The sequence below is a fragment of the Schistocerca cancellata genome, chromosome 10 (assembly GCF_023864275.1).
Source record: "Schistocerca cancellata isolate TAMUIC-IGC-003103 chromosome 10, iqSchCanc2.1, whole genome shotgun sequence".
NCBI lineage: Eukaryota > Metazoa > Arthropoda > Insecta > Orthoptera > Acrididae > Schistocerca > Schistocerca cancellata.
The window spans coordinates 84,988,022-85,015,723 of NC_064635.1; the positions used below are offsets into that span (position 1 = coordinate 84,988,022).

General features: G+C 43.6%; 1 protein-coding gene across 1 annotated transcript in view; it reads right to left on the minus strand.

Moving 5' to 3' along the window:
- The window catches only part of LOC126106889 (histone acetyltransferase Tip60-like), a 125,258-nt gene that overhangs the window by 9,797 nt on the left and 87,759 nt on the right, over positions 1 to 27,702 (minus strand). The window contains exons 7-8 of the mRNA XM_049913299.1: positions 22,445 to 22,769; positions 10,861 to 11,023 (exon numbers count right to left, since the gene is read on the minus strand). Of these exons, the coding sequence (XP_049769256.1) occupies positions 10,861 to 11,023; positions 22,445 to 22,769 (488 nt within the window). The remainder of the gene's footprint in view (positions 1 to 10,860; positions 11,024 to 22,444; positions 22,770 to 27,702) is intronic.

A 27,702-nucleotide genomic window follows, 5' to 3' on the forward strand; every position in this document is an offset into this window, starting at 1 on the left:
ACAAACCTTTCGCTCTGCAGTGGAGTGTGTGCCGATTTGAAACTTCCTAGCAGATCACAACAGTGAGCCAGTCTGGAACTTGAACCTGGGTCCTCTGCTGTTTGTGGGCAAGTTCTGTATCAACTGAGCTTTCTGCACACAAATCACGACCGGCCTGCACAACTTTACTTCTGCCAGTACCTCATCTTGTACCTTCCAAACTTCTCAGAAGTTCTTTCAGGACTTGCACTCCTTGCTTCTAGGAGTTTTATCCTCACACTGACAGCGACTTAGTGAAACAGGGAGTGGCTGTATCTACAGTAGCAGCAGTGTAGCTCATACTGTCAATTTACTGTAACAATTTAAAGCACTGGGAAATATTATTGACTTACAGTGGGCAACTCAGAACAAAATCGTTGGAAAACATCCGACTGTCTATTTATCTCACTGTGACAGAGACACGAAATAAATCCTTGAGATGATCATGCAGAGAATTTATTTATTCATCATTATTTTTATTTATTTATTCTCACAACTTCAGCCTATTATCTGGGAAGCTAACATAAGCTGTACAACTCACATTTTTGTGAATAATAAAAGAAGTATGAGGATGTCCACACCTTTTGGGTCAAACTGAAACAGGTGATAGTGGGTCCACAACCAATTATATTGAGATTGGAACCAACAGTTGGAAATGCACATTTATTGTGTTACAGACATACTCAGCGTACATTGCGTAACAACAACATAGCTCAGGGTAACTGTTCAAAGTGACGACCACCAGTCTCAATGTGCACAAGGCCACCACACAGGAAGTTCTGCAGCACTCTCTCAACGATCTCTGGTGTCTGTTGTACCAGGAGACAGATAGCTTGGACCGTAACAAGCAGGTCTTCATCAATTTCTACGGGTGTCTAATACACCAACATCTTGACATGACACCACGAGGAAGAAGTCCAGAGCTGTGAAATCCTGGCCATGGGACAGGAGTCCCCCACCCCCCTTCCAATCCAACAATTAGGGTACGTGTTATTCAGGTGCTTGGCAACATTAACACTGAAGTGCACCATCATGCTGAAACAATATCCTTTCATGGACAACATGGGGTACAGTCTCCAAGAACTGTGCGAGCACATCTCGCAGGAACACCAGGTAATGTGGACCATTCTACATCTACATTGATACTCTGCAAATCACACTAAGTGCCTGGCAGAAAGTTCGTTGAATCACCTTCACAATAATTCTCAATTATTCCAATCTTGAACAGTGTGCGGAAAAAATGAACAGCCATATCTTTTTGTGCGAGCTCTGATTTCCTTTATTTTATTATGATGATCATTTCTCCCTCTGTAGGTCGGAGGAGGAAGTTGGTGATTGAAATTTCATGAGAAGATTTCGCTGCAATGAAAAATGTCTTTGTTTTAATTATGTCCACCCCAAATCTTGTATCGTGTCCATGACACTCCCTCCTCTATTTCACGATAGTTCAAAATGTGCTGCTATTCTTTGAACTTTCTTGATGTACTCCGTTAATCCTATCTTGTAAGGATCCCACACCATGCAGCTGTACTCCAAAAGAGGATGGACAAGTGTAGTGTAGGCAGTCTCTTTAGTAGATCTCTTACATTTTCTAAGTGTTCTGCCAATAAAACACAGTCTTTGGTTTGCCCCCTCAGCATTTTCTGTGTGTTCTTTCCAATTTAAGTTGTTTGAAGGCCTATAACACTACCTTGGGCAATGCCAGAAATCACTTCTGTCTTACTCTATTACTTTATGTCAATTACTACGAACTGTGACCTCTCTGACAGGAAATTATGAATACAGTCATATAACTGAGATGATATTCCATAAGCTCAATTTCAGAACAAGCCACTTCTGTGGTACAGTGTCAAAAGCCTTCTGGAAATCTAGAAATACGGAATAAATTTGAAATCCCTTGTGTGAGTAAAGAGCTAGTTGTGTTTCACAAGAACATTTTCCAAATCCATGCTGATTGTGTGTCAACAGGTGATCAGTCAAACGGGGAAGCAACAAATAAGGTCATATTAGAAGATCTTGGACAACGGCTGCCCATACATGACAGAGAATCATTGCTGGTGGCCACCAATGTGGGTGGCGTGTAGATTGTCCTCACTTCAGACATGGCTGCACCTTTGCAATACACGCATTTAGATGGGTGGTCGTCACTTTGAACAATTATGAAAAACAGTATTGTCATTATACAGTGTACACTGTGTATATCTAAAACACAATAAATATGCATTTCTGACCACTGGTTCCCTATCTCAATATAATCAGTTGTGGACCCAACATCACCTGTTTCGATTTGACCCAAGAGATTTGAGACACCGTGTATATTGATTATTTATTCCTGGTACTTATGATACTTTAATGCTAATATACAAGTGCTGATGCTGCAACTACTTTCTACCACAACACAACTACAATCAAACCCCTTAATCAATTACCCAACTACTAATACCACAGTTAGTACTACAGATTCTGTTCTGGTTATGTTCACTTATTAGGATGAATCTAAACTGTAAATGGTTGTTTCCACTACTGGATCTGCTCTCATACTAGCCCGGTCAACAGTCAATGCCTGCTGGATTCTTCGGACACAGGAAAACATGTCAGCAGCATTTTCACTGTAATAAGTGATTCACTGTAATGTCATAGAATCCACATTTCTGTTATCACTTGCACAAATGTGATGCAAAGTCATGAAAAACCATTTCATTCTGTGGTTGCTGACCTCAGCTGCCTTCTCTCCATTTGTAGGATACCCTGATTAGCCAAGATGGCAGCATGCTGACAGACGGTTGAATGCCTCGTGAAGTCTTCCTGGATACTGTGGTTGCAGCATTGTTCAAGACGTGCCAAGTGTACTCATTCCTTAGTGGTGCTTTTGGATCCTACATCCTTAAAGCCTGATGACCACAGCCCACTGCAGCTCTGCAGACCGCACAGCCCACAATGTCTGCTCCGGAGTACCACACTGCCGCAGCCACAGCTATTTAGCATCTGTTTTTTCGTATTGTATAGATGTGTAGCATACAGGGCATTACTTGTCAGGTAATGTATCAATCCACTCAACGGGTTCAGGAAACTCATTTTTTCTCTCCCAGTGATGATAGGGAGAAATTCGTGTGTTCTCCTGCGAGTGCCCGAAGTGTCCCATTCATTTTCTGCAGTTGTAACATGCCACCTTGTTTTGGCCTCAGTTCCAGGAATACTTTATACTTCCATTTCATTGACTTTCTTTAAACAATAAAGGGCATCCAATTTCCTGAATTCCAAGTTCAATGGGCATATTCATACAATTAGTAACAATACATCATTTGGGGTAGTGCGAGTAAGGCCCATTAATCTCAGTAGCACTCCTTGTTGAACTCTTCTGAATGATGGCATTAGCTTCACTGCATGGAGGTCTACCCAGTGCCTGTAAGCCTTACAGCAACTGATAATGTATATTTCCCACCCGTTTCCAGATCCACCTTACAGGAGATTCCAACGTTCTGCACTAATGCTTAATTCATACAACAGTGATTCCAGTTTATTTCACGACATAATATGATCATTATCACAACAGCTGAAATGATAGAATGGCAGCTATCTGATAGTCATAAAATTGAACAGTTGGTTTGTAGCTAACACCAAATCAACCAGATGTAAATGCTTGGGAAGTAATATCACATTGTGACATAACAGGGTTATACTTTATGAATAGTAAACTTACATGACACAATTTATTGTGACAGCAGAAATTATGATGCATAGTTGCAGTTCTGAACAACTCTACTTCTATCGTGAAGGATTGCTCCTCATTATGCAAGTGATTTCAGATGCTATTCTGTTTCCCACCAAAGAGAGATAGATATTGTACCTGAACTAAAATACTATCAAATTTGCCTATCTCATATCAATGGAAGCTATCCTGTAGGGTGCAGTTTTAGACAAAGTGTATGGAGAGGGGAGGGGGCAAAACACAAAATGTTGAACTGAAAGTATACAATGAGGATGACGTCAATAGTTTAGTACTAACCAACCTGTAGTTGGATTTTAATGTTCCAGGCGGACTCAAATTCTATAAATGAAATTTACTATTTTCAACTAACTTACTGTGAAGGTTCCTTTGTAGCACCTTATATAATGAGAATTTTATTTTCTTGCCTCACTTCATCACTTTTCTGTCTACAGGATGCACAACTGCCCATATAAAAAAGTCGTGGCGTTGTATTGGTGTAAGGTAAAGTTGACCTTAACCTACAGGCTGGTTAGAATGCAACAGTGCTCCACTCCCAGCCATAGTCCTATAAAAAATGGTATGCTTTCGCCTTCCTCAGATGTTCGGACTGACTTACCTAGCAAGTTATATGGGTGTCTACAGTTTAACAAGAGCTCTGAACCCTGGCGGAACTGGGAACTTTTCACATTAACAATTCATTATCGGAGGCGAAAGTAGCAACACGACAGAAAAAAATCGCAGCAACTATTGAGGAAAAAGCCCCTGACCTCCATATTTGAAGAGTAACACCCACAGAGCCCAGTAAAAACAAATAAAAGTGCTTCAGTTAATTACAACTGAGAGGGTCAATGAAGAATTGCAAATTAGAAGCAAGATAGATGGCGCATGTGCTTTTCGTTAGCACTCTTTGGGAAAAGAACAGCCATCAATGGTTTGCAGTTGAAATAAGATGTTACACATCTCGAATTACAATATGTTTTAAGAAAGTTTTTTGTTGTTATTTACTTTGTATCAGATAGATTATATAATGGTAAGACAGAGATTTAGGAATCAGGTTTTAAATTGTAAGACATTTTCAGGGGCAGATGTGGACTCTGACCACAATCCATTGGATATGAACTGTAGATTAAAACTGAAGAAACTGCAAAAAGGTGGGAATTTAAGGGGATGGGACTTGGCAGCAGAGGATCAAGTAGGTAAAAAGACGAAGGCTAGTAGAAATCCTTGGGGAACAAAAGAGATACTGAATTTAATGGATGAAAGGAGAAAATACAAAAATGCAGTAAATGAAGCAGGCAAAAATGAATACATGTCTCAAAAATGAGATTGACAGGAAGTGCAAAATGGCTAAGCAGGGATGGCTAGAGGACACATGTAAGGATGTAGAGGCTTATCTCACGAGGTGTAAGATAGATACTGCCTACAGGAAAATTAAAGGCATCTTTGGAGAAAAGAGAGCCACAATATCAACAGCTCAGATGGAAACCCAGTTCTAAGCAAAGAAGGGAAAGCAGAAAGGTGGAAGGAGTATATAGAGGATCTATACAAGGGCGATGTACTTGAGGATAATATTATGGAAATGGAAGAGGATGTAGATGAAGATGAAATGGGAGATATGATACTGCGTGAAGAGTTTGACAGAGCACTGAAAGACCTGAGTCGGAACAAGGCCCCGGAAGTAGACAACATTCCATTAGAACTAGTGACAGCCTTGGGAGAGTCAGTCCTGACAAAACTCTACCATCTGGTGAGTAAGATGTATGAGACAGGCGAAATTCCCTCAGACTTCAAGAAGAATATAATAATTCCAATCCCAAAGAAAGCAGGTGTTGACAGATTTGAAAATTACCAAACTATCAGTTTAATAAGTCACAGCTGCAAAATACTAACGCGAATTCTTTACAGACAAATGGAAAAACTGGTAGAAGCCGACCTCGGGGAAGATCAATTTGGATTTCGTAGAAATGTTGGAACATGTGAGGCAATATTGACCATACGACTTATCTTAGAAGACAGATTAAGGAAAGGCAAACCTATGTTTCTAGCATTTGTAGACTTGGAGAAAGCATTTGACAATGTTGACTGGAATACTCTCTTTCAAGAGCAGTTGAATGGAATGGACAGTGTCTTGAATGGCAAATATAAGATGAACACCAACAAAAGCAAAACGAGGACAAAAGAATGTAGTAGAATTAAGTCCGGTAATGCTGAGGGAATTAGATTAGGAAATTAGACACTTAAAGTAGTCAAGGAGTTTTGCTATTTGGGGAGCAAAATAACTGATGATGGTTGAAGCAGAGAGGATATAAAATGTAGACTGGCAATGGCAAGGAAAGCGTCCCTGAAGAAGAGAAATTTGTTAACATCGAGTATAGATTTAAGTGTGAGGAAGTCGTTTCTGAAAGTATTTGTATGGAGTGTAGCCATCTATGGAAGTGAAACATGGACGATAAACAGTTTGGACAAGAAGAGGATAGAAGCTTTCAAAATGTGGTGCTACAGAAGAATGCTGAAGATTAGATGGGTAGATCACATAACTAATGAGGAGGTATTGAATAGAACTGAGGAGAAGATGAGTTGGTGGCACAACTTGACAAGAAGAAGGGACCGGTTGGTAGGACATGTCCTGAGGCATCGAGGGATCACAAATTTAGCATTGGAGGGCAGTGTGGAGGGTAAAAATCGTAGAGGGAGACCAAGAGATGAATACACTAAGCAGATTCAGAAGGATGTAGGTTGCAGTTAAGTACTGGGAGATGAAGAAGCTTGCACAGGATAGAGCAGCATGGAGAGCCGCATCAAACCAGTCTCAGGACTGAAGACCACAACAACAACAATTTACTTTGTTCCTCCAACTTATCATTGTCTTTTTGGGCACGAGCAATGGAATCAGATACAACTGCTGTGTCAGAAAGAGAGTGCCTCAATACCCACAGTGAACAGAACTGTTCGATGTGTCACATGACTCTGACACTGTCCGAGCTTGGGTGCAGGACAGAAAGACATGCAATATCAGCACACACTACCACAGCAAGATGTCACTCCGTATTCGAGATCACACAGGCACCAGGGTATTCGTACACCACTGTGTTGAAGGTGTGCTATTGAGTGTCTCAACTGCCTCCAACGGGCAGTACAAGCTCTGACAACATCTGAGTTCACACGACATGCCGAACAATTCCATTAGCCATGGCTACTGTTGACCATACGGTCTGACATGCCAGCTGTCTCCGATTCCATTGCTGATGAGTGCAAATCAATTACATGCCCAGGTAGCCAATGACATTGATTAGCAGAAAAAAGAACAGCTAAAACACAAAGAAACTTTGTAAAAACTTATTATAGCTGACGATTTTGTCAGGGCACAGATATTGATACTGTTTTTTGTAACACTACTGCTGATGCTACCTATAATGGCCTCATCTAAATTCTTTGTCTGTTATTACTTAATGTAACTTCTGTATAACCATGCACTTTGACATAACATCGATGTAAAGGTTTCATTCATTATTTACAACAATTTATGTAATTGTAATTTCAAGACTGTTGTGCTGTAAAAGAATGTAAAAGTTAGAACTTTAACTGTAATACTGGTTCATACATATGGACACTAGGTATGTAGTCATATAAAACTTGGAGAGAAGTCCTAGGCGGGAATAGAAAAGGTGGGTCTGCGATCAAACTGCTAAGCTCCTTTGTGGAACGAGTCAGTTGGTGGCTAGCAGGTGAACAGTGCATATCTTGTGAACTGAAAGAGGCAAGAACAATTGCAAGATTGTATAATATAGCCTTGGGTGAGGAAGTAATTTGGCTTATTATTCATGGGATAGTTTGGTTAGCCCTGTGTTATGAAAATTCAGAGCTAATAAGAGAATTTTCAGAGTCTGTTACATAGGAAGAGCCATGGATACTTTTGTCACTTTTTTTTTTTTAATACTACAAGAGAGTGATGCTGCCACAGCCTTCACCTCCAAATTATCAGTTGAGTACTGTAAAAGTACACGGACCAGTTATGTGGTTTCATTTCCAATAATAAGTTTGGGGTCTGTAGACTTTGTGTGTAGCCACCAGTACCACTATAGGTAGGTTTGTCTAAAAAGTTTTGAGTTCTTAGTTCCCAGACATAATTTGACTTTCTCAGAGTTTACTACTAAGGAAATAAAGATGTAATATTAACGAAATGAAAATAATTGCCACATAGTAAGTAAGGAGATGAAAAGCACTTTTCAATAATCAATTGTAGTGCAATTTTCTTTTATATTTTTTTGGCCCGACAGGCTTAACATTTTTTCCACTTTTCGCCATCCCGAGTGTCGTCCTCTGTCAGTTGTTTCTCCATCTGCTCTTCATGTATGCAGTCCATCCACCTCTTTATAGACCTTCCTCTTCTCCTGGAGTCTTTGCTGCCATCACCATCGCTGCCCTTGCAGCATGAATGTGGTCTCTTCTCATGATACATCTATACCACTCAAGTCTCTCCCAAACTTCCTTGGGCACTGCAACAACTTATACAGCTCATTGGTTTTTCTCATTTGAAATCTGCTCTATTTTGCTGCCTAACACATCCACCTCAAGATCTTCACCTCAACTACACCAAGCCTAGTGTACTGTCTCTTAGATGATGCCCACGTCTCAGCTCCATACAATAATGCTGGCCTTATGAGTGCCTTTTATGTTACTTTCATGTGGACTTAGGAAGTCTGGGGTGGAATAATGACAATATTACAATTGTCATTATTTCCCTAGGCTTTGGCATTTATGTATTTGGGCCCAGAATATTCCAGACTTCCTTTCCAATTCCTCCAGCCAGTTAACATGCTGTGATCTAAATCAAAATTCAGATTTACATTACTTGAAACAGTTGATCTGAGGTATTTGAAGTAATATGTCCTTTTAGACTCTCTCCATTCATTATGACTGTGTCACCTTCCTCATAACATAATGCTTTTTAATATTAATTTGATGCTCTCTAGTACTTTCCTACGATTTTAAGCCTTCCGATATGACCACTGTTTCCAATTGATGCATTGTTTTTTAGGCGAACAAATGGAGTCACAAATAAAAGGTGTGTTGTTAGTTTTGTAATACATCAACCATCTTTAATCTGATACACAAAAACATTGATAAAATTTTGAATCAAAGTGAAAATACGTATAATTCTAAAATTGTCTGGTATAAAGGGAGAGCAACTATAATTTATTATTTATTTAGTTTCCTGTCACCATTTCATACATATTACTTAATGGTGACTGGTTTCGACATTTTCAAACCACTGCCTATGTCACAAAGTAGATCATTAGTGAAAAATACAAAGTGCAGACCTTAAGATCATCGGTACCTTAATATGTTCTTATTTCAGTGTGTTAGTTGTTTTTCTCTACGTCTATCAGTCTTCCCCAAAATACTTCACATAATTTACTACCTGATGTTTTCTGCACAATCGTAACTGTACCACTAAGTGGACCACACCTTTCAATATAGACTAATCAATTTGCATCCAAAGTTCCTCACCTGACCTTCTGCCCAGAGAAAATAGGTGTTAATGGCTTGCTTTTGTCACACAGACTTGGAGGTACTAACCAATCTAAAAAAAGTACTACTCCAATAGTTACAATTATTTGACTGCAAATGAAGTAAATACTGATGTAATGTCATTCAGTACACTGTCCTCACTCTGCACTTATACCCCTAACACTCTGTATAAATAAAAAACGTTAACGTATGTAGAAGTTCTCAAGTATCCTATATATACAGATTACAAACATATCTTTGGCCTGGAATCTCACTGGCTGTAGTAGAACTGTCTTCAGTAATGAGTCCTGCTAACTGATGACTAGCGAAGACGAGTCTGGAGGTGCCCTGGGCACCGACGATATTCTACTCCCCGATTTGTTGCCATTCATGGCAAGCCATCTTGTGCTTACATTTCAGACAGATAATGCCTTCCCTCACATTGCAAGTTTCTACTGCTTGTCTTCGTGCTTACGAAACCTTACCGTGGCCAGCAAGGTTGTGGATATCTTCACAACAGAGAATGTTTGGAGCATTACAGGCAGTGTCCTCTGATCATATTGGGATTTTGACAATCCAAAACACCAAGTGGACCGAATTTGATACATTACCCCTCAGGAGGACATACAATAACTCTTATCAGCCAATGCCAAGCCAAATAACTGCTTGTGTAAGGGCCAGATGTGGATTAATGCATTTTTTCTTGCTGAATTTGTAAAGCCCTTCCTCTTGAATAAATCACTTGCCTGTACATGTACTTCACATCTACTGATTTCCATCCCATTTGGATAATTACTTCGTGATGGAACTCGCCCACCTTTTTATTTGTTTTAGGGTGCATATTACAATGGATTATTTTACAATCAAAGGATAAATGTGCAGCTATTAGGTATGTCATAACCATTGTAGTGACCTTCTGTGATCTGTATAAACAAAATGCTCAAAAACTTTTATTTATTTTAATGTTTTACATTTATCTTTCTCACTAATGATTTACTTTTTGATGTAGGTGTTCAAAACTGACCTAGCCCTCCTTTCTAACCTTACCTGACATATCTTCTTCCCTCTGTAAGGAACTAACAGCTCCAAAACCTAAGAATAGTTTATCACTTTTGGTAAAAGTGCACTTACAGTGTAGGCGTTTCCACTGTTACTGCTGTCGGTAACAGTTCCCGTCATGAACTGTAGGGAGTCAACACAATGAATCATGAGTCTGATGCACTTAGTCAATGAGATTCTCATTCACAATTTTCTATGGTTTGTAAAAAAATAAAAGTTAGTCAGTATTTTGTTAAGTTAGAATATAAAAATGGCGTCAGAATATTCGGCAAAATTGGAAGTAAGACATACAAGTAGGTTATGGCACTGATGGATGTATATCTGGGGCAGCTAATATCAGCATGCAACACATGAGCTACTGACATTGTAAGTACACTTTTAACCAACTCTTAAACATGTTTATGGACAGTATTGGAATTTTGCCTCTTGAAGGCAAGTACTGGACAGCCATTCTGTCCATTTGTAATTTTTTTCCTCCGATTATAAACATTCTTACATATGTACGACAAGAATACAAATTTTGCAAGCTTTTGCCCTCATTTGCAAGTTTACTTGTCACTTACTTGATAGTGATGAGGGGTTTCTCATTCTCCCCCACAGGCTTGACGTTGATCAGGAATTCGAGGATGGTCTGAGCCCAGTAGCTACGGTACGAGAGCAGCCCCAGGTCCGAGAGGGGCTTCTCTGGAGATCCCGTCTTGCCTTCAAACTTTGACAGTTCGTAGCCTTAAAATAAAAAATAATAATAGTTAAATTTGTTAGTCTCTACCATAGAGAGGTATAATAACTGGCACTGTATATTTAACAATAGACATTTCTTTTTGAAATAGTGGTTCTCAAATGTTTTGTGCAATAATTAGCTAAAAATAAGAAATACGGTAGATTGGAGAAATGTTTTAAGCATCTCTGAATGATGTTCAAAATCATGTAAGGCAGACAGATATCAGCTAGTACTCTTTACAATTCTAAGTTATACACTGAAATTTAAATTCTCCATAAACATCGCATTTGCTGCAGATTATTTCGAACATCAAATATTTCTCTCGTCTGTTTTGTTTCTTACTTTTAGATAAATCATTTCACAAACCATTTGCCATTTCTTCCATTTTTTATTTTCAAGTTTTTCTCACAAAGCTTTCAAAACAATGTAGAAATACCACCACTGGTCAGAATGACATCACATTGCAATGGAATATTATCGTAGAAGAGGGAAAATAGTGTGAAAATTGATCAATAGATGACGCTGTATGTCTCAGAATACTAAATGAAAATACCTGTCATGCGCATGATCCACTGAAGTTGGTATAAACACACCGGGTACATGACTTTTCCTCCTTTCGCATCTGCGACATTCGCCATAACCGTCTCAATGCAGGATCGCACTCTGCTTGTAAAGCTGTATTACAATAATGATGACTGCACACATTGCTCTGCAGAAGTTGTGTACACCGAAGGGTCGAAAAAAAGGCGTTGGTCCGATGACTGCCGTGGGTCCAGAGAAAATGATTCGGAAATTCGAAAAGATAGGTTCTTTTGATGTGTGACCATTTTTGTTTTTAGGGCGCAAAACTGCTATGGTCATTAGCGCCCGGTCTGTGGCTTAGGAAAAGGTAAAAAACGAAAATGGAAACCAGCAGTAATGGGAACGAAACTCAAAAAATTGGAGAAACTAAAAGCAGAAGGAAAGCTTAAAAAACACTACAGAAAGGGGTTGGTTGTCCCCAAAAAGAGCTTTAAATGACTGACGTCATCTCACTGTCACTAATAAACTCGAGTACGTGATCGGCTGAGTGCGTGTCATCTGCTAAAATGGACGATATTTCAGGCGACAGCTGTAGATGGGCGCGTAACAGAGTAAAATAGGGGCACTCAAGTAAAAGGTGTCTTACCGTCCACAGCTGAGAGCAGTGGGGACAGAGTGGGGGAGGATCGCCGCTTAAAAGATGTCGATGGCTAAAAAGATAGCGCCCTATCCGGAGTCTAGTTAAAATTAACTCCTCCCGACGACGCGCTCGGGAGGAAGAGGTCCAAGCACAGGGAAGAGATCCCGCAATTTATTATGGAGCAGTGTCGACCAATGTGCATGCCATAAAAGAACAACACGACGACATAAAACACTCCGTAGATCGGCGAAGGGAATCGTGCGAATAGCTGGCCGAAGAAGAGAGACTGCAGCCTTGGCCACTATATCGGCCGCCTCATTTCCACAGATACCAACGTGCCCTGGGATCCAGAGGAATGCCGCCCAAGTGGAGCAAGCGTAGGCAGTCCTGAATCCGGTGGACCAGAGGGTGGACAGGGTAGAGAGCTTGTAGACTGAGGAGAGAGCTGAGAGACTCTGAACAGATAACATACTGTATCCGCTGATGGCGACGGATGTATTGGACAGCCTGGAGAACAGCGTAAACCTCCGCAGTATAAACCGAACACTGGTCGGGAAGCCGAAATCGATTTGGGGTGTCGCCAACAATATAGGCACTCCCCACACCAAACGATGTTTTTGAGCCATCAGTGTAAATAAATGTGGCACCCTTCATTTGTGCGCATAGAGCAGAAAATGCCCGACGATAAACAAGTGAAGGGGTACCATCCTTGGGAAACTGACAAAGATCACGGAGCAGGCAGGTCCGGCGACGGAGCCAAGGTGGTCCTGTACCCCAAGTTGTCAAGGAAGTTGTAGGAAAGCGGAAGGAAAGAGAATGGAGCAGTTGACGGAAGCGGACTCACGGTGGTAGTAGGGAGGAAGGGCGGCCTGCATACCCTAAATCCAAGGAGGCGTCGAAAAAAATGTCATGGGCCGGATTAGCAGGCATGGAAGACAAATGGCTAGCATAACGACTTAGAAGGACAGCTCGCCGATTGGACAGTGGAGGTTCAGCAGTCTCAGCATAAAGGCTTTCCACAGGGCCAGTGTAAAAAGCTCCAGACACTAAACGTAATCCACAGTGGTGGATAGAGTCGAGACGCCGAAGAATAGACGGCCGAGCAGAAGAGTAAACTATGCTTCCATAGTCCAATTTCGAGCGCACTAAGGCACGATAGAGGCGGAGAAGGAGCACTCGGTCCGCTCCCCAGGAGGTACCATTCAGGACACGGAGGGTGTTGAGCGATCGCAGACAGCGAGCCGAAAGATAGGAAACGTGGGAGGACCAGCACACAGGGTGTATACGTGGACAAGGAAAAAAAATTCCCGGATTTTTCCCGGATTTCCCGATTAAAAATACACTTTCTCCCGGATGAAAACACACTTTTTCCGTGTTATTAAGTGACAGTATATTTTCCCTCGGAACTGTAAAACTTATCAATTCTTTGAATGGTTATGTTTTTATACATGGGCGTAGAATTTCCCAGCACTTTAAAAAACGAAACTCAGGGTACCAGCCGGGACAGCGGATATTCAGAGCATAGGACACGTGATGTAGTCCGCTAATAGCAACATCACTATTAAGTAGCGCGGATACACAAACAGGAAAAGTTAATGTTTTAAATTAATATACATAGTGTTGCTACAAGAACAGCAAAGCTTTCACGTATAAAATTGGTCTCCAAGATTAATAAGCTGCAACAGAAGCTAAGCTTTCACATATAATGTTGATTTTTCTTGTCCGTGTTACACTTTAAGATACATCACACAAATGTGCTAGTAAAATTTTTTGCCGAGTCCAGTGAATTCTTATCAAAGTTTTCCACAAATAAATTAGCTACCGCAGAGGAGCGAGAGCTTCCCGTAGCACTACAGCAATTTGCTCATAATAACGACACGATTGTCTGATATGGGCTCGAAATACTTCTAATGGCTCGTCATCAAACGCTCTGTGATTTAAGGAATTCATCGTACACTCTCACACGCAGTTCCACTCGCGAAAAAGAAAATTTACTTTGAAAGTAACGATTTTCAAACCACCATTCGCAATTTTTCCTGCGACCTGTTTGAAACAGGTTCGTTTCAGCAGTCGTCAGAGAGCGCCAGATAACAGGCGCCACCGCGCTATGGCAGCTACGATGACGCAGGAAGCCCGTATGTTCGTATGTGTAAGACATTAAAAGATCTTACGCTATGTCATAAAAGAAAAGAGGCCGAAATATCGTTGTCTAATACTGTGTAAGCTGTTAATACAAATAGTACCCATGACTGGTGTGGTTTCTCGATCTGATTACATTTATTATGTCACTGTCGGCTAGATAAAACACAATAGGTCTTTCTAACACTGCAGAAATTGTAACATACACCAAATAAACGAGACTGTTTTGGCACAAATGGTCATTTTTATAACACGACAGAATATAATTCACGAAGACCAACATAAAATGCCTATTACGCCTACTACAAGCAAACAATTTAATGTTCTTCCCTAATTGGTTTGATGTCCCCGTTTCTTCTCCTTCCACGTCCTAACAAACAATCTTGTCATGACTAATTCTGGAACTATTCCTGCCTTTGTTAAAATTTACTCGCCGGTTAACTTCACTAACCCTGCCAGAATCACCGGTTTAGTTATCCCTGATTATTCTCCGGTTAGGCGTTGTTATGTTCGTACAAACCACTTTCCGCGCTACTTCCAGAATATAAGTTAAGCGGCTGCTAGACGGGGACTGTACAACTCGCCCTTACTAGTGTAGCGATCTGGCCAAAAATTTTCTGACAAAATTTCATTTTCTTGGATACACCGAGAAGATAATACGTAATCTTTCTTTCCTGTTAGTCGTTTATTTCCACTCTGGTAGTCTGACTATGGATTTCGCTAGTAATTATAACAAAGCTGATCATTCCAAACTCAATCAACCATATAATCAGACAGCGGTTGGCGTTCACTCGATCGGCTTTACTCCGCTCAGCTCGTACAACCTGGTCCCCTTTTGCTTGCAGGAAAGTTTATTTCTAGACGTGACGAGGATTCCCCTGACAGACATCACGTACACTAGGCACGCATTCAAATATTAACTTATGATTCATTCAGAAATCAACTTACAGAGTGTGTTCAAAAACCAACAGGGATGCGTTTCAACGTGCGCTGGATGCTAGACTGTTTGTGAAATACAATTTTTTTCTTCTCAAGAATATGAATTTGGCGCCCCCCTCCTCTCCCCTCAATTGTCATTCGGGTCAGATACATCGTGGAGAGCTGCATCAAACCTGTCTCAGGACTGAAGACGACGACGACAACAACAACAACAACAACAACATCGGTTTGCCCCACCACTCAACTGCGCATGCGCATGAGACCGCTCGTAACTGCTATAACTAATCTAGTTAAACAGTTGTGACGTCACACTCATCGGAGACATTTTGTTCTTATGAAGCATTGCATAGTCTTCCTAACGCCTTTGACACATTTTGCTGTTGGCAAACGTTTGTATGAGCACTGTGTTTTGTTGTTGTATATGGCACATTTCCTTTGCTATTTATGTATTATTTACACATTTTTTTCTCGTTCACGTTTTATTGTTGTAGTATTATTCTGCAGTAGCGGGATAGAGTAATATCCTTTCTTAGAGTATCGATTCTTATCAGTCAAGATTACAAAAATTTAACTGAAACCTAAAATAACGAAAAATTCCCGGAATTCTAAAAATTTCCCGGGTTTTTCCCGGTTTTCTCCCGGATGAAAAAATTCCCGGGTTTTTCCCGGATCGTATACACCCTGGCACAGTTTTCTGTCAAACATAAGACCCAAGAATTTAGCGGCGTCCGAAAACGGAAGGTTGACAGTTCCTAGATGTAAGGAAGGTGGAAGAAACTCCTTACGTCGCCAAAAATTAACACAAACGGTCTTACTGGGTGAGAAACGGAAGCTGGTTTCGATGCTCCACGAGTGGAGGCGATCGAGACATCCTTGAAGACGCCGTTCAAGAAGGCTGGTCCGTTGAGAGCTGTAGTAGATCGCAAAATCGTCCACAAAGAGGGAGCCCGAGATCATCAGGAAGGAGACAATCCATAATTGGATTTATGACAATGGCAAACAGTACAACACTTAGCACGGAGTCCTGGGGTACCCCGTTTTCTTGGGAGAAAGTACGGGAGAGAGTAGTGTTCACCCGCACTTTAAATGTGCGCTCTGCCATAAATTCGCGAAGAAAAAGGGGCAACCGACTCCGAAAGCCCCAAGAGAACAGTGTGCGGAGGATGCCTGTCCTCCAACAGATATCGTATGCTCTCTCCAGATCAAAAAATATTGCTACTGTTTGGCGTTTCCGGAGAAAATTGTTCATGATATAAGTGGAGAGAGCAACAAGATGGTCAACTGCAGAACGATGCTTTCGGAAACGCATTGGGCAGGTGTTAAAAGACTGCTGGACTCCAGCCACCAAGCTAAACGGCAATTCACCACACGCTCCAAAACCTTACATACACTACTCGTGAGAGAAATGGGGCGATAGCTAGAGGGGAGATGTTTGTCCTTTCCAGGTTTCGGAACAGGAACGACGATAGCTTCCTGCCATCGTCTGGGAAAAGTACTGTCGGTCCAAATTCGATTATAAAGGAGAAGGAGATAACACAGACTATGGTATGATAAATGCAGCAACATTTGGATGTGGATACCAGCCAGTCCTGGGGCAGAGGAGCGAGAAGAAGAGAGTGCATGTTGGAGTTCCCGCATGGAGAAAACAGTATTGTAGCTTTCGCGATTTTGAGATGAGAAAGCAAGAGGTCGCACTTCCGCTGCATGTTTCTTCGGAAGAAACGCTGGTGGGTAATTTGAAGAGCTCGAAATCTCAGCAATGTGTTGACCCAATGAGTTAGAAATTGCGACGGGGTCCACTAATGTATCATGCGCGACAGTGAGCCCAGAGACCGGGGAGAAACTAGGCGCGCCTGATAACCATCAAAACCAACTCCAAACTTCCGAGGAGGGAGTGAAAGTGTTAAATGAGCAAGTAAAGAAGTCCCAGCTTGCCTTCTTGCTATCGCGGATGATGCGACAGCACCACGCACGGAACTGCTTATAGGGGATACAGTTGGCCAATGTAGGATGGTGTCTGAAAACGCGAAGAGCATGTCGCTGCTCACATATTGCGTCACGGCATGCCTCGTTCCACCAAGGAACTGGGGGGCGCCGGGGCAATTCGGAGGTGCGAGGTATTGAACGTTCCGCAGCTGTAAGAATAACATCTGTAATATGAGTGACCTCATTGTCGACGCTAGGAAAGTGACGGTCATCGAATGTCGCTAGAGACGAAAAAAGTGTCCAATCGGCTGGGGCAAACTTCCAGCGTCTCAGGCGCATATATGGCAGTTGTGGCTGCAATCGAAGGACATATGGAAAGTGGTCACTCGAGTGTGTATCAGCAAGGGCGAACCATTCGAAGCGCCGAGCTAGCGGAACAGTACCGACCGAAAGGTCCAAATGAGAGAAATTTGTCGTGGGGGCAGACAAAAGTGTAGGGTCCCCAGTGTTGAGGCAAACAAGATCCGCTTGGTGGAAGACGTCTAGCAATAGTGAGCCACGCGGACAAGGATGTGGAGATCCCCAAAACGGGTGGTGGGCATTGAAGTCCCCAACCAGCAAATAGGGGGGTGGAAGCTGACCAAGAAGATGAAGGAGATCAGCTCGTGCCATTGATGTGGACGATGGAATGTATACAGTACAAAGAGAGAAGGTGTATCCCGAGAGGGATAGACGGACAGCGACTGCTTGGAAGGAAGTGTTTAAGGGGATTGGGTGATAATGGAGAGTATTATGGAGAAGAATCACGAGTCCTCCATGTGCTGGAGTGCCTTCAACAGAGGGGAGATCAAATCGAACTGACTGAAAATGGGGGAAAACAAAGCGGTTGTGGGGACGCAGCTTTGTTTCCTGAAGACAGAAGATGATCGGCGAGTAGGATCGTAAGAGGATCATCAATTCATCCCAATTGGCTCGAATGCCGCGGATATTCCAATGGATAATGGACAGAAAATGGAAGAATGTGACCAAGGTTGCCGTCAACTCAACGACTGCTCAGAGCTTGCGACCAACAGCATGGAACGGCACTCAGCCAAAGGCAGAAGATCCTGATCCATAGGTTGTTCAGGAGCAGCTCCTGCCACCAGCGATCGGCCAGTTGATCGGCCGCCAGCAGTGCGTCTCGGCGACACAGAAGACGGCCGAGGGCGTTTACCGCCAGGTGGTGCTGTAGATGAGACACGCCGTGGCGGAGAAGGAGAGGAACTGGGTTTCTTATTAGCCTTCTTGGAAACATGATGTTTAGATGAACGAGGAACCGATGGTTGTGAAGTTGGGGTACGTAAAAAATCTTCACGAGTATGCTCTTTCTTGGAAGGCCGGGTGTCTGACCTTTGGGATCGAGATTTAGCAGAACCCAATGAAGGGTGAGCCATAGAGTGAGCAGGCGAAAATGGGGAGGTTGAATGGGCAATCTTTGCGCTGGCCGATCTGACGACCGTGGCACTAAAGGTGAGATCACAAGTCTGCGTGGCTGCCTCCTTTGTTGGCCAAGGAGAGGCAAGGACAGTGCTGTATTTACATGTCTGAGGCACAGTGGGCTTTCGACCGGCAAATAATTTTCGAGCAGCAAAGGTCGACACCTTTTCCTTCACTCTCATTTCCTGGATGAGCTTTTTGTCTTTAAAAATGGGGCAATCTCGAGAGGAAGCAGCGTGGTCACCCATACAGTTGATGTAACGAGGGGATGGAGGTGGACAAGCACCCTCCTGTAACACATTTGGCTGGGTTGGAACAGGACTGGCTGGTATGATTGAACCGCTGGCACCGATAGCAACGCTTAGGGTTTGGGACATAGGGGCGAATGGAAATTATCTCACAGCCTGCCTTTATTTTCGATGGGAGTTGAACTCTGTCAAATGTCAAGAAGACAGTGTGGGTTGGAACGATGTTCGTGTCAACCCTTTTCATGACTCTATGAACAGCCATTACGCCCTGGTCAGACAGGTAGTGTTGACTTTCCTCGTCAGACAATCCGTCGAGGGAGCGTGTATAAACGACTCCACAAGAGGAATTTAAAATGCGGACAGGGAAGGTGTGGAGCAGTGAGGTACGCAGCAATTTTTGTGCCTGGAGGGCACTGACTGTTTCTAACAACAAGATGCCATTCTGTAATCTGGAACAAGACTTTACAGGACCTGCAATTGCGTCGACACCTTTCTGAATAATGAAAGGGTTGACCGTGGAGAAGTCGTGACCTTCGTCAGACCGAGAAACAACAAGGAACTGTGGCAACGATGGAAGAACTGTCTGTGGCTGAGACTCATTGAACTTACGCTTGTGAGCAGACTTAGGAGAAGATGAGGAAACCATTGCGGAAGTATCCCCCATGATTACCGGTGTCTCCGATGGCGCGCTCCTCCCTTGTGGGGGCCCTCTCTGAGGGCATTCCCGCCTTAGGTGATTGTTCACACCTCCCAAGAAACGGACGGAGGGACCAGTCGGCACTTTCGGAAGGTATCAGCTCGGGTAATCACCCCTCCCTGGGCCTGGCCATTACCAGGGGGTACGTACGTGTCCTACCTGTCTACCCGGGGCGGGGAATTACGCATTACCCCGTCACCGGCTACGCATGAAAGTGCGTGGGACGGCCTTCAGACACGCACAGGGAGGAAAAAAGAGAATGGGAAAAACAAAGAAAGGGAAAGGAAAGAAGAGAGGTCTCAAACACCGCATCGGAGAAAAGGGTAAAGAGAAGAGGTAAGGAAAAGAGAAGGACAAAGGAAGGACGAAGATTTGCAAGCAGAGAAAGCGAAGAAAGCGTTACACTTTCGAGCGTCCGTCTCCGGACTTAGGCACAAAACGTACTCCCAGAGGGGGAGAAAGGGAAGGGAAGAGGCGGCGGTGAGGGGAGGGGGGGGGGGGGCGAAGGTGGGGGGGAAGGATGTGGAAAAGGAAGGTATGCAGCCCGGAAAGGAAGGAGGGCCACATTAGCTCGGGGTCCCGTGCTCGCTACGCACGTATCCACAGAAGAGTTGTGGACCCCCTGGGGGGGGGGGGGGGGGGGGATGTGTGACCTGGTAGAGGGAGGAAACAAACTGACTTGACATCAGTGGAAGCAGTGGCCACAGCAATGCAGATGGAGACGAGTGGTGCCATGCAAATGTGCAGTGCACGGAGAATTGCCCGAACACTGGACATACCCGTGAGCACGGTGCGTAAAATCCTATGAAACATCCTTCTTTTCTATCCATTCAAAATTACCCCCGTGCACGAGTTGCTTCCTGTTGATATGCCAGCAAGAGAGACCTTTGCTTTAGAATTTCTTGCTCACATGGACGTGGACAACGATTGGCCTTGGAAAATTTTGTGAACAGATGAAGCCCTCTTCCATCTGATAGGAAATGTCAATACACAGAATTGTCGAGTATGGGCAACAGAAAATCCACACGCAAATCAACCGGTACCACTTCATCCTGGAATGTTACTGTGTTGTGTGGTTTTATGGCATCATTTATCATAGGGCCATATCTCTTCGAAGAGACAAGTGCTTCCGGTGCTGTTACCTGTACCATCACTGGTCAGCAATGTGACTATCTTTTGCGCAACCGCATCATTCCAGCTCTCTAGCAGCGTGGGTGTGTACATGGGATCATTTTTATGAAAGAAGGTGCACCTCCACACATTGCAAATCCAGTTATGCAGCTAATTAAGCACCATTTCGGAAATGCTAAAATTATCAGCCTTCATTTCCCTACAGCCTGGCCATCCCAATCACGTGATCTTAATCCGCATGACTTCTGGCTGTGGGGCTATATGAAAGGTGTTGTGTTCAGTGTTCTGATTGCAAACTTAGCTGCATTGAAGGCATGCATTGTGCAACACATTCTGCACATGACCCCAGAAACACTCCGGTCAGTTGTGGAACATGGTGTTTCTCAATTTCAACCTGTTGCAGAAAACAGGTGGACAGCATATTGAACATGTTTTGCGCTAGGAAATTAATAATCTGATTTGATTTTGATTTATACTTTTTATGCGGTTTTTGGCCTCAGGACAATCAAAAACCAATGTGACTGATGCTTTTATGCAGGTTTTGGCCTCAGGATAATTAAAAACCAATGTGAGTGATGCTTTTTATGTGGTTTTTGGCCTCGGGACAATTAAAAACCGATTTTTCCCATCTGATGTGATATGACCTTGCTGTGGTGAATGAGCTTACGTAACTAACAGTATCACACCTGTACATCCATGCACACTGAGTAGTACAGTTTGTTTAACGTCAAACATACATCTTAGGCACTGTTGTATTATTCATTTGTCATCTGTAGTTGACCACTATTAAATTATGATGCTTACAGCAACATCTATTGCTACATTTTGTAACTATTTATTTTTCTTCTGCCATATGTTTTCCCCTTCTCCGATAATATTCCGTTGCAATTTGACGTCATTCTGACCAGTGGTATTATTTCTACAGTAGTTTGAAAGTTTTACTTTAATTATAATCACCCTATATATAAACATGGACTGGTATTCTATTATCATTAAGAGTATATAGATTTTTTAAAAAAAAGGAAAGTTTAATTTTCTGCTGTGATATGATATTTTTTAACACTTGATTTACAAAGCTAGCAGCAAGTATTCATGAAAGATTTTTATTTCCCTAAAATCACGTCAATTTCTTCTTAGTTACCCTGATTACACCCAAGGAATTAAATCTTTCTTTGCAAAACTAGACTTCACACTCGATCAATTTGATACCCCACTTGGCCAATTCCCTTCTTCACTTGGCTACGAAAATTTTGTAAAAAATTCTCTCTCAAATCACTAAATAAGTTCATCTTAATTATCCTCATTCCATTCAAGCATTATGTATGAGGCCACTTGCATCTCAAATTGTTCCTTAATAACACGTCAGAATCTTTGGGTTGTTATGACCTGTACTAAGCCAATGTTCTGAAATTGCAGATTTTCTTCGCTGTTGTAAACATGTATGATGCTTATGCTCTGTACAACAATCATCTGCAGTGCTAAGGGTCTGACTGGTTTATGAGAGACTACAACTGCACAGAATACAGCAGGCATCTACCTTACACAGACCAAGAGCATTCTTCACGGACTTTAAGAGAGTCTTTTAAAGAAAGACTGTGTACTGCCTTCTTTCACAAACGAAATCATTCCTCCAGTGCAACATATTTACTTCCCCTTACGTCTACATCATAACCTTACGATCTAATGAAAAGTGTGATGTAGTACTTACTGAATTCTATGAGGAGTTTCCCATACCCTTTCCGCTGGTAAGGGGGCATAGTCAGGATGCAGGCTACGTTATAGTCTTCCGTCGACTCCTTCTCCTTGCTGAAGTAGCCGACTATGTGGAAGCCACGGGCATCAGCATCCGTCATTACGTAGAACAGGAACGGGTCCGTGTCGTAGTAGAGCGTCTTGTGGTCGAGGAAGAGCTTCGCCAACAAGCAGAGGTTCTGCGCGTACACCTTGTTTTTACGGCCATCTATCTCGAAGAATGAGATGCTATCTTTCCTATATATTTCATTCCCTGGAGGATGCCGTAGGTTACATTTCATCTGCAGAGAAAATAAAGCAGCTGTACATTAACTGGTACTCTTCTGACAAACACAACTGGATGGTAGTATTACAGCTGACTGGATTGTAATACAATTAACAGAAAAAAGTTTTACTCTTAATATTAGCTGGATGCATTAGTTCATAGAATTTTTCTTATGCACATATGTATTCCGGTCACTATGGGTTTACTTATCGATTGTCATATTTTATTTGTAGTTCACTGGTGCTATTTCAATTTACACTATGCCATTTTGTCATTCAGAGATAGTGAATGGAGCTGTGGATGTTAGAAAATGGAGTGTCAAGTGTTGTTGTTGTTATTTTTTTTTTAAGGTGCTCAACTACTAAGGTCATTAGCGCCCAGTCACAAACGGTAGTGTACTAATAGCGTAGAAAAACATAAGGGGGCAACACCAGAAGGTACATAAAAAGACGCAGATAAACAAAATAAAAGAGTTAGATCTTTTTGGACAAGGCCATCAATGTAATAAAACTAAGGACACGAGCAGCTACTCAAGCGTCATCAGCTAAAAGTTCCTGTAAGGTAGACCGCAGACACAGGACAACACGAGAGTGAATAAAACAGAAACAGGACAATAAAACATGGTGCACGGTCAATGGATGATCACAGGGGCACTGCGGGGCGGGGTCACCGGACAACAGGTAGCGGTGGCTAAATTGGCAATGCCCAATCCACAACCCGGCCAAAATGACCTCCTCTCGACGGGAACAGCGTGAGGAGGTCGCCCAAGCTGTCGGGATCGGTTTGATGGTTCTAAGCTTATTTTCATAGAGAGAGGACCAAGCCTCATGCCACAGTGATGAAACGCACCGACAAAGAACCCCATTAACATCAGTTGATGGGACACAAAAGGAAGCTGTCCGAGGCAGGAGGACAGCAGCCTTGCCCGCAGCTTCATTCCCAGGCACACCAACTTGGCCAGGCAGAAGAGTAGACAAATCTCCCATAATCCAGCTTTGATCAGACAATGGACCGATATAAGCGAAGCAGGACCATTCGATCTGCTCCCCATGACGTACCACTGAGAAAACGGAGGACATTTAGGGAACGTGTACAACGAGCAGCTAAGTAAGACATATGTGGAGACCAGCAAAGTTTCCTGTCAAATGTAAGACCTAAAAATTTTGTTGTCTCCACGAATGGGAGAGCAACGGGACCGAGATGAAGGGATGGTGGAAGAAACTGTTAGTAACGCCAGAAGTTTATACAGACCGTTTTCTCACCAGAAAGACGGAAACCATTAGGGACACTCCAGGAATATACACGGTCTAGACAACGCTGAAGACAGCGCTCCAGGAGACATGTTCTCTCAGTGATGCAGTAGATCGTAAAGTCGTCCATGAAAAGGGAGCCTGAAATGTCAGCTGGAAGGCAATCCATTATTGGGTTGATAGCTACAGCAAAAAGGGCCACGCTCAAAACGGAGCCCTGGGGCACCCCATTCTCCTGGCGAAAGGCATCTGACAAAACAGAACCCACACGTACCCTGAACATTCGATCCATTAAAAATGCATTAATAAAAAGAGGGAGGTGACCGCGAAGGCCCCAAGTGTGCATGGTGCAGAGAATGCCCGCCCTCCAACAGGTGTCGTAAGCCTTCTCCAAATCGAAGAACACAGCCAACGTCTGGCGCTTACGTAAAAAGGTCGACAAGGTAACTAGGTGGTCAACAGTAGAGCGGCGCCTACGAAAGCCACATTGAACATTGGTAAGGAAGCATCAAGGTTCAAGGAGCCAAACCAATCGAGAATTTACCATGCACTCCATGACCTTGCAGACACAGCTGGTAAGGGAGATGGGGCAATAAGTGGAAGGAAGGTGTTTGTCGTTTCCTGGTTTGGGTATGGGAACAACAATTGCTGCACACCAGCATGTGGGAACATGACCTTCAGTTCAGATGCGATTATAGGCACTAAGAAAAAAGCCTTTCCAGAATGAGTATTTCACTCTGCAGCAGAGTGTGTGCCGATATGAAACTTCCTGGCAGATTAAAACTGTGTGCTGGACCGAGACTCGAACTTGGGACCTTTGCCTTTCGCGGGCAAGTGCTCTACTGACTGAGCGACCCAAGCATGACTCACGCACCGTCCTCACAGCTTTACTTCTGCCAGTACCTCGTCTCCTACCTTCCAAACTTTACAGAAGCTCTCCTGCGAACCTTGCAGAACCAGCACTCCCGAAAGAAAGGATGTTGCAGAGACATGTTTCAAGAAAGCCTTTACCTGCCAGAGAAAGGTTCTTCAGCTTCTGAATATGGATACCATCGAGCCCCGGAGCAGAGGATCGGGACCGGGCGAGTGCACTTTCGAGTTCCCGCACGCTGAAGGTGGCATTGTCCTAACTTTCACAATTCAAAGACTGGAAAGAAGGTGGCCGTGCCTCCTCTGCTTGTTTTCGGGGGAAGAAGGCAGGGTGGTAATGGGCAGAGCTCAAAACCTTCACGAAAAAGCGGCCGAAGGCATTTGAGATATCCTCAGGATCCACAAGGACTTCATTCACTACAGTCAGGCCAGAAATCGGGGAGTGGATCTCGGTGCCAGATAGCTGGCGCACGCCACCCCAGGCAACCGAAGGAGTAAAACTGCTGAATGAACTGGTGAAAGCCACCCAGCAAGCCTTTTTGCTTTCTTTGATAACATGATGACATTGTGCACGGAGTCGTTTGTAACTGATAGAATTCGCCATTGTAGGATGGCGTTGGAAGGTGCATGAAGCACGTCATCGAGCACGAATAGCGTCGCTGCATGCTGTAGTCCACAAGGGGACTGAGACTCGACATGGAGAAGAGGGAGTACGAGGGATGGAATATTCAGCAGCAGTGAGAATAACGTCCGTGATGTATGCGACCTGACTATCACAGCTGGAGAAGTTTTGATCACGTAAGGTCACCAGGGAGATGAAAAGTCCCCAGTCGGCTTTGGAGATGTTCCAGCTAGTGGAACGTGGAGAAGGGGTGTGATGCAGGAGATGGATGACACAGGGGAAATGGTTGCTCGAGGATGTGTCAGACAGAGCATACCACTCAAACCGACGTGCGAGTTGGATAGTGTATATTGAGAGGTCCAAGTGGAATAGGTATGCGTTGCATCCAAAAGGAAGGTAGGTGCACCGGTATTTAAGCAGACTAGATTGAGGTGGTTGAAAAGGTCTGCCAAGAGGGAGCCTGTCGGGCAGGATGCTGGAGAGCCCCAAAGAGGATGGTGGGCATTAAAGTCTCCAATCAACAAAAATGGTGTAGGAAGCTGAGCAATCAGTTGTATCATGTCTGCCCTAGTAAAGGCAGACGATGATGGAGGGTAAACAGTACAAATGGAAAATGTGAAAGTGGGGAGAGTAATTCGGACGGCAACTGCCTGCAGATCTGTGTGCAATGTGAGTGAATCGTAGTAGTCATCATCCCGAACCAGCAACATGACCCCTCCTTGAGCCGGAATACCTGCCACAGGGGGTAGGTCAAAACGCACGGAGGTATAGTGTGCCAGGTCAATACAATCACATGGGGGTAACTTCGTTTCTTGGTGACCTAACACAAGCTGGCAGTGCATTCGAAGGAGCAATTTTAGTTCCTCTCGGTTGGACCGAATGGCGCGAATATTCCATTGAAGAAGTGCCATTATGAAAACGAAAAGAAGAAGAAGAAACAAGAAAGGGTCACCTCAATGGCTGCTGAGGGCCTGGCTTCGAGGGAGCACTGCTGCTGCAATCGATAGGTAGTGAGTCATGGTCAATCAACTCAACAGTTGAGTCTGCCACCTTCCTGATCTGATCAGGAGGGGCAGCTTCCTCCGCCGGTGAAAGGTCAGATGATCAGCTACCAGCAATGCAGTCTGGCAAAACTGAAGATGGCTGGGGATGGAAACCGCTGGGTGGCGCAGGAGAAGAAATGCGCCTCGGTGGAGATGGAGAACTCTTTTCTCTATGAGCCTTCTTTGAAGAATTACGTTTTGTCGAAAGAACAGTTGATGGCTGTGAAGTTGGTGTATGCAAGAAATCTTCGCGTGTCAGTTCCTTTTTTAAGGTCCGAGCATCTGATTTAGAGGTCCACGTCTTAGCAGTAGCAGATGACGATGTTTGAGCCTTAGGGTTGGTGGGAGGAAGAGGAGACGTTGACTGGACGATCTGAGCACTGGCCGATCTGACGACCGAATCGCTAAATGTTAGATTGCATGTCTGTGTTGCTACCTCCCTGGTAGGCCGAGTAGAGGTGAGAACAGTACTTTAGTTACCTGCCGGAAGCACAGTGGACTTTCTGCTATTGAATAACTTGCAAGCAGCCAAGGTCGACACCTTCTCTTTCACTCGAATTGCCTGTATACTTTTCTCATCTTTGTAGACGGGGCAGTCGCGAGAGGAGGCAGCATGGTCACCCGTACAGTTGATGCAACGAGGGGACGGAGGTGGACAGTCACCCTCATGGACGTCCCTGCCACAGGTAACGCATTTAGCTACACTTGAACAAGACTGCCGTGTATGGTTAAGCTGCTGACATTGGTAAAACCTTGTAGGGCTGAGTACATACGGCTGAACAGAAATGATCTTATAACCCGCTTTAATTCGTGATGGCAATTGCACATTGTCGAATGTCAGGAATATGGTTCGGGTCGGTATGAGGTCCTTGTCGACCCTTTTCACGAACTGATGGACGGCCGTCACTACCTGATCACAGAGGAAAGACAGAATCTCCTCATCAGTTAGTCCGTCGAGTGACCTGGTATACACCATGCCACGCGACGAATTCAAGGTGTGGTGGGCCTCCACCCGTACAGGAAATGTGTGTAAGAGAGGGGCTCAAAGTAATTTTTGAGACTGGAAGGCGCTCTCTGTCTCCAACAGTAGGGTACTGTTGCACAACCGAGTACAAGATTTCACTGGTCCTGCAATCGCACCTACACCCTTCTGAATGACAAAAG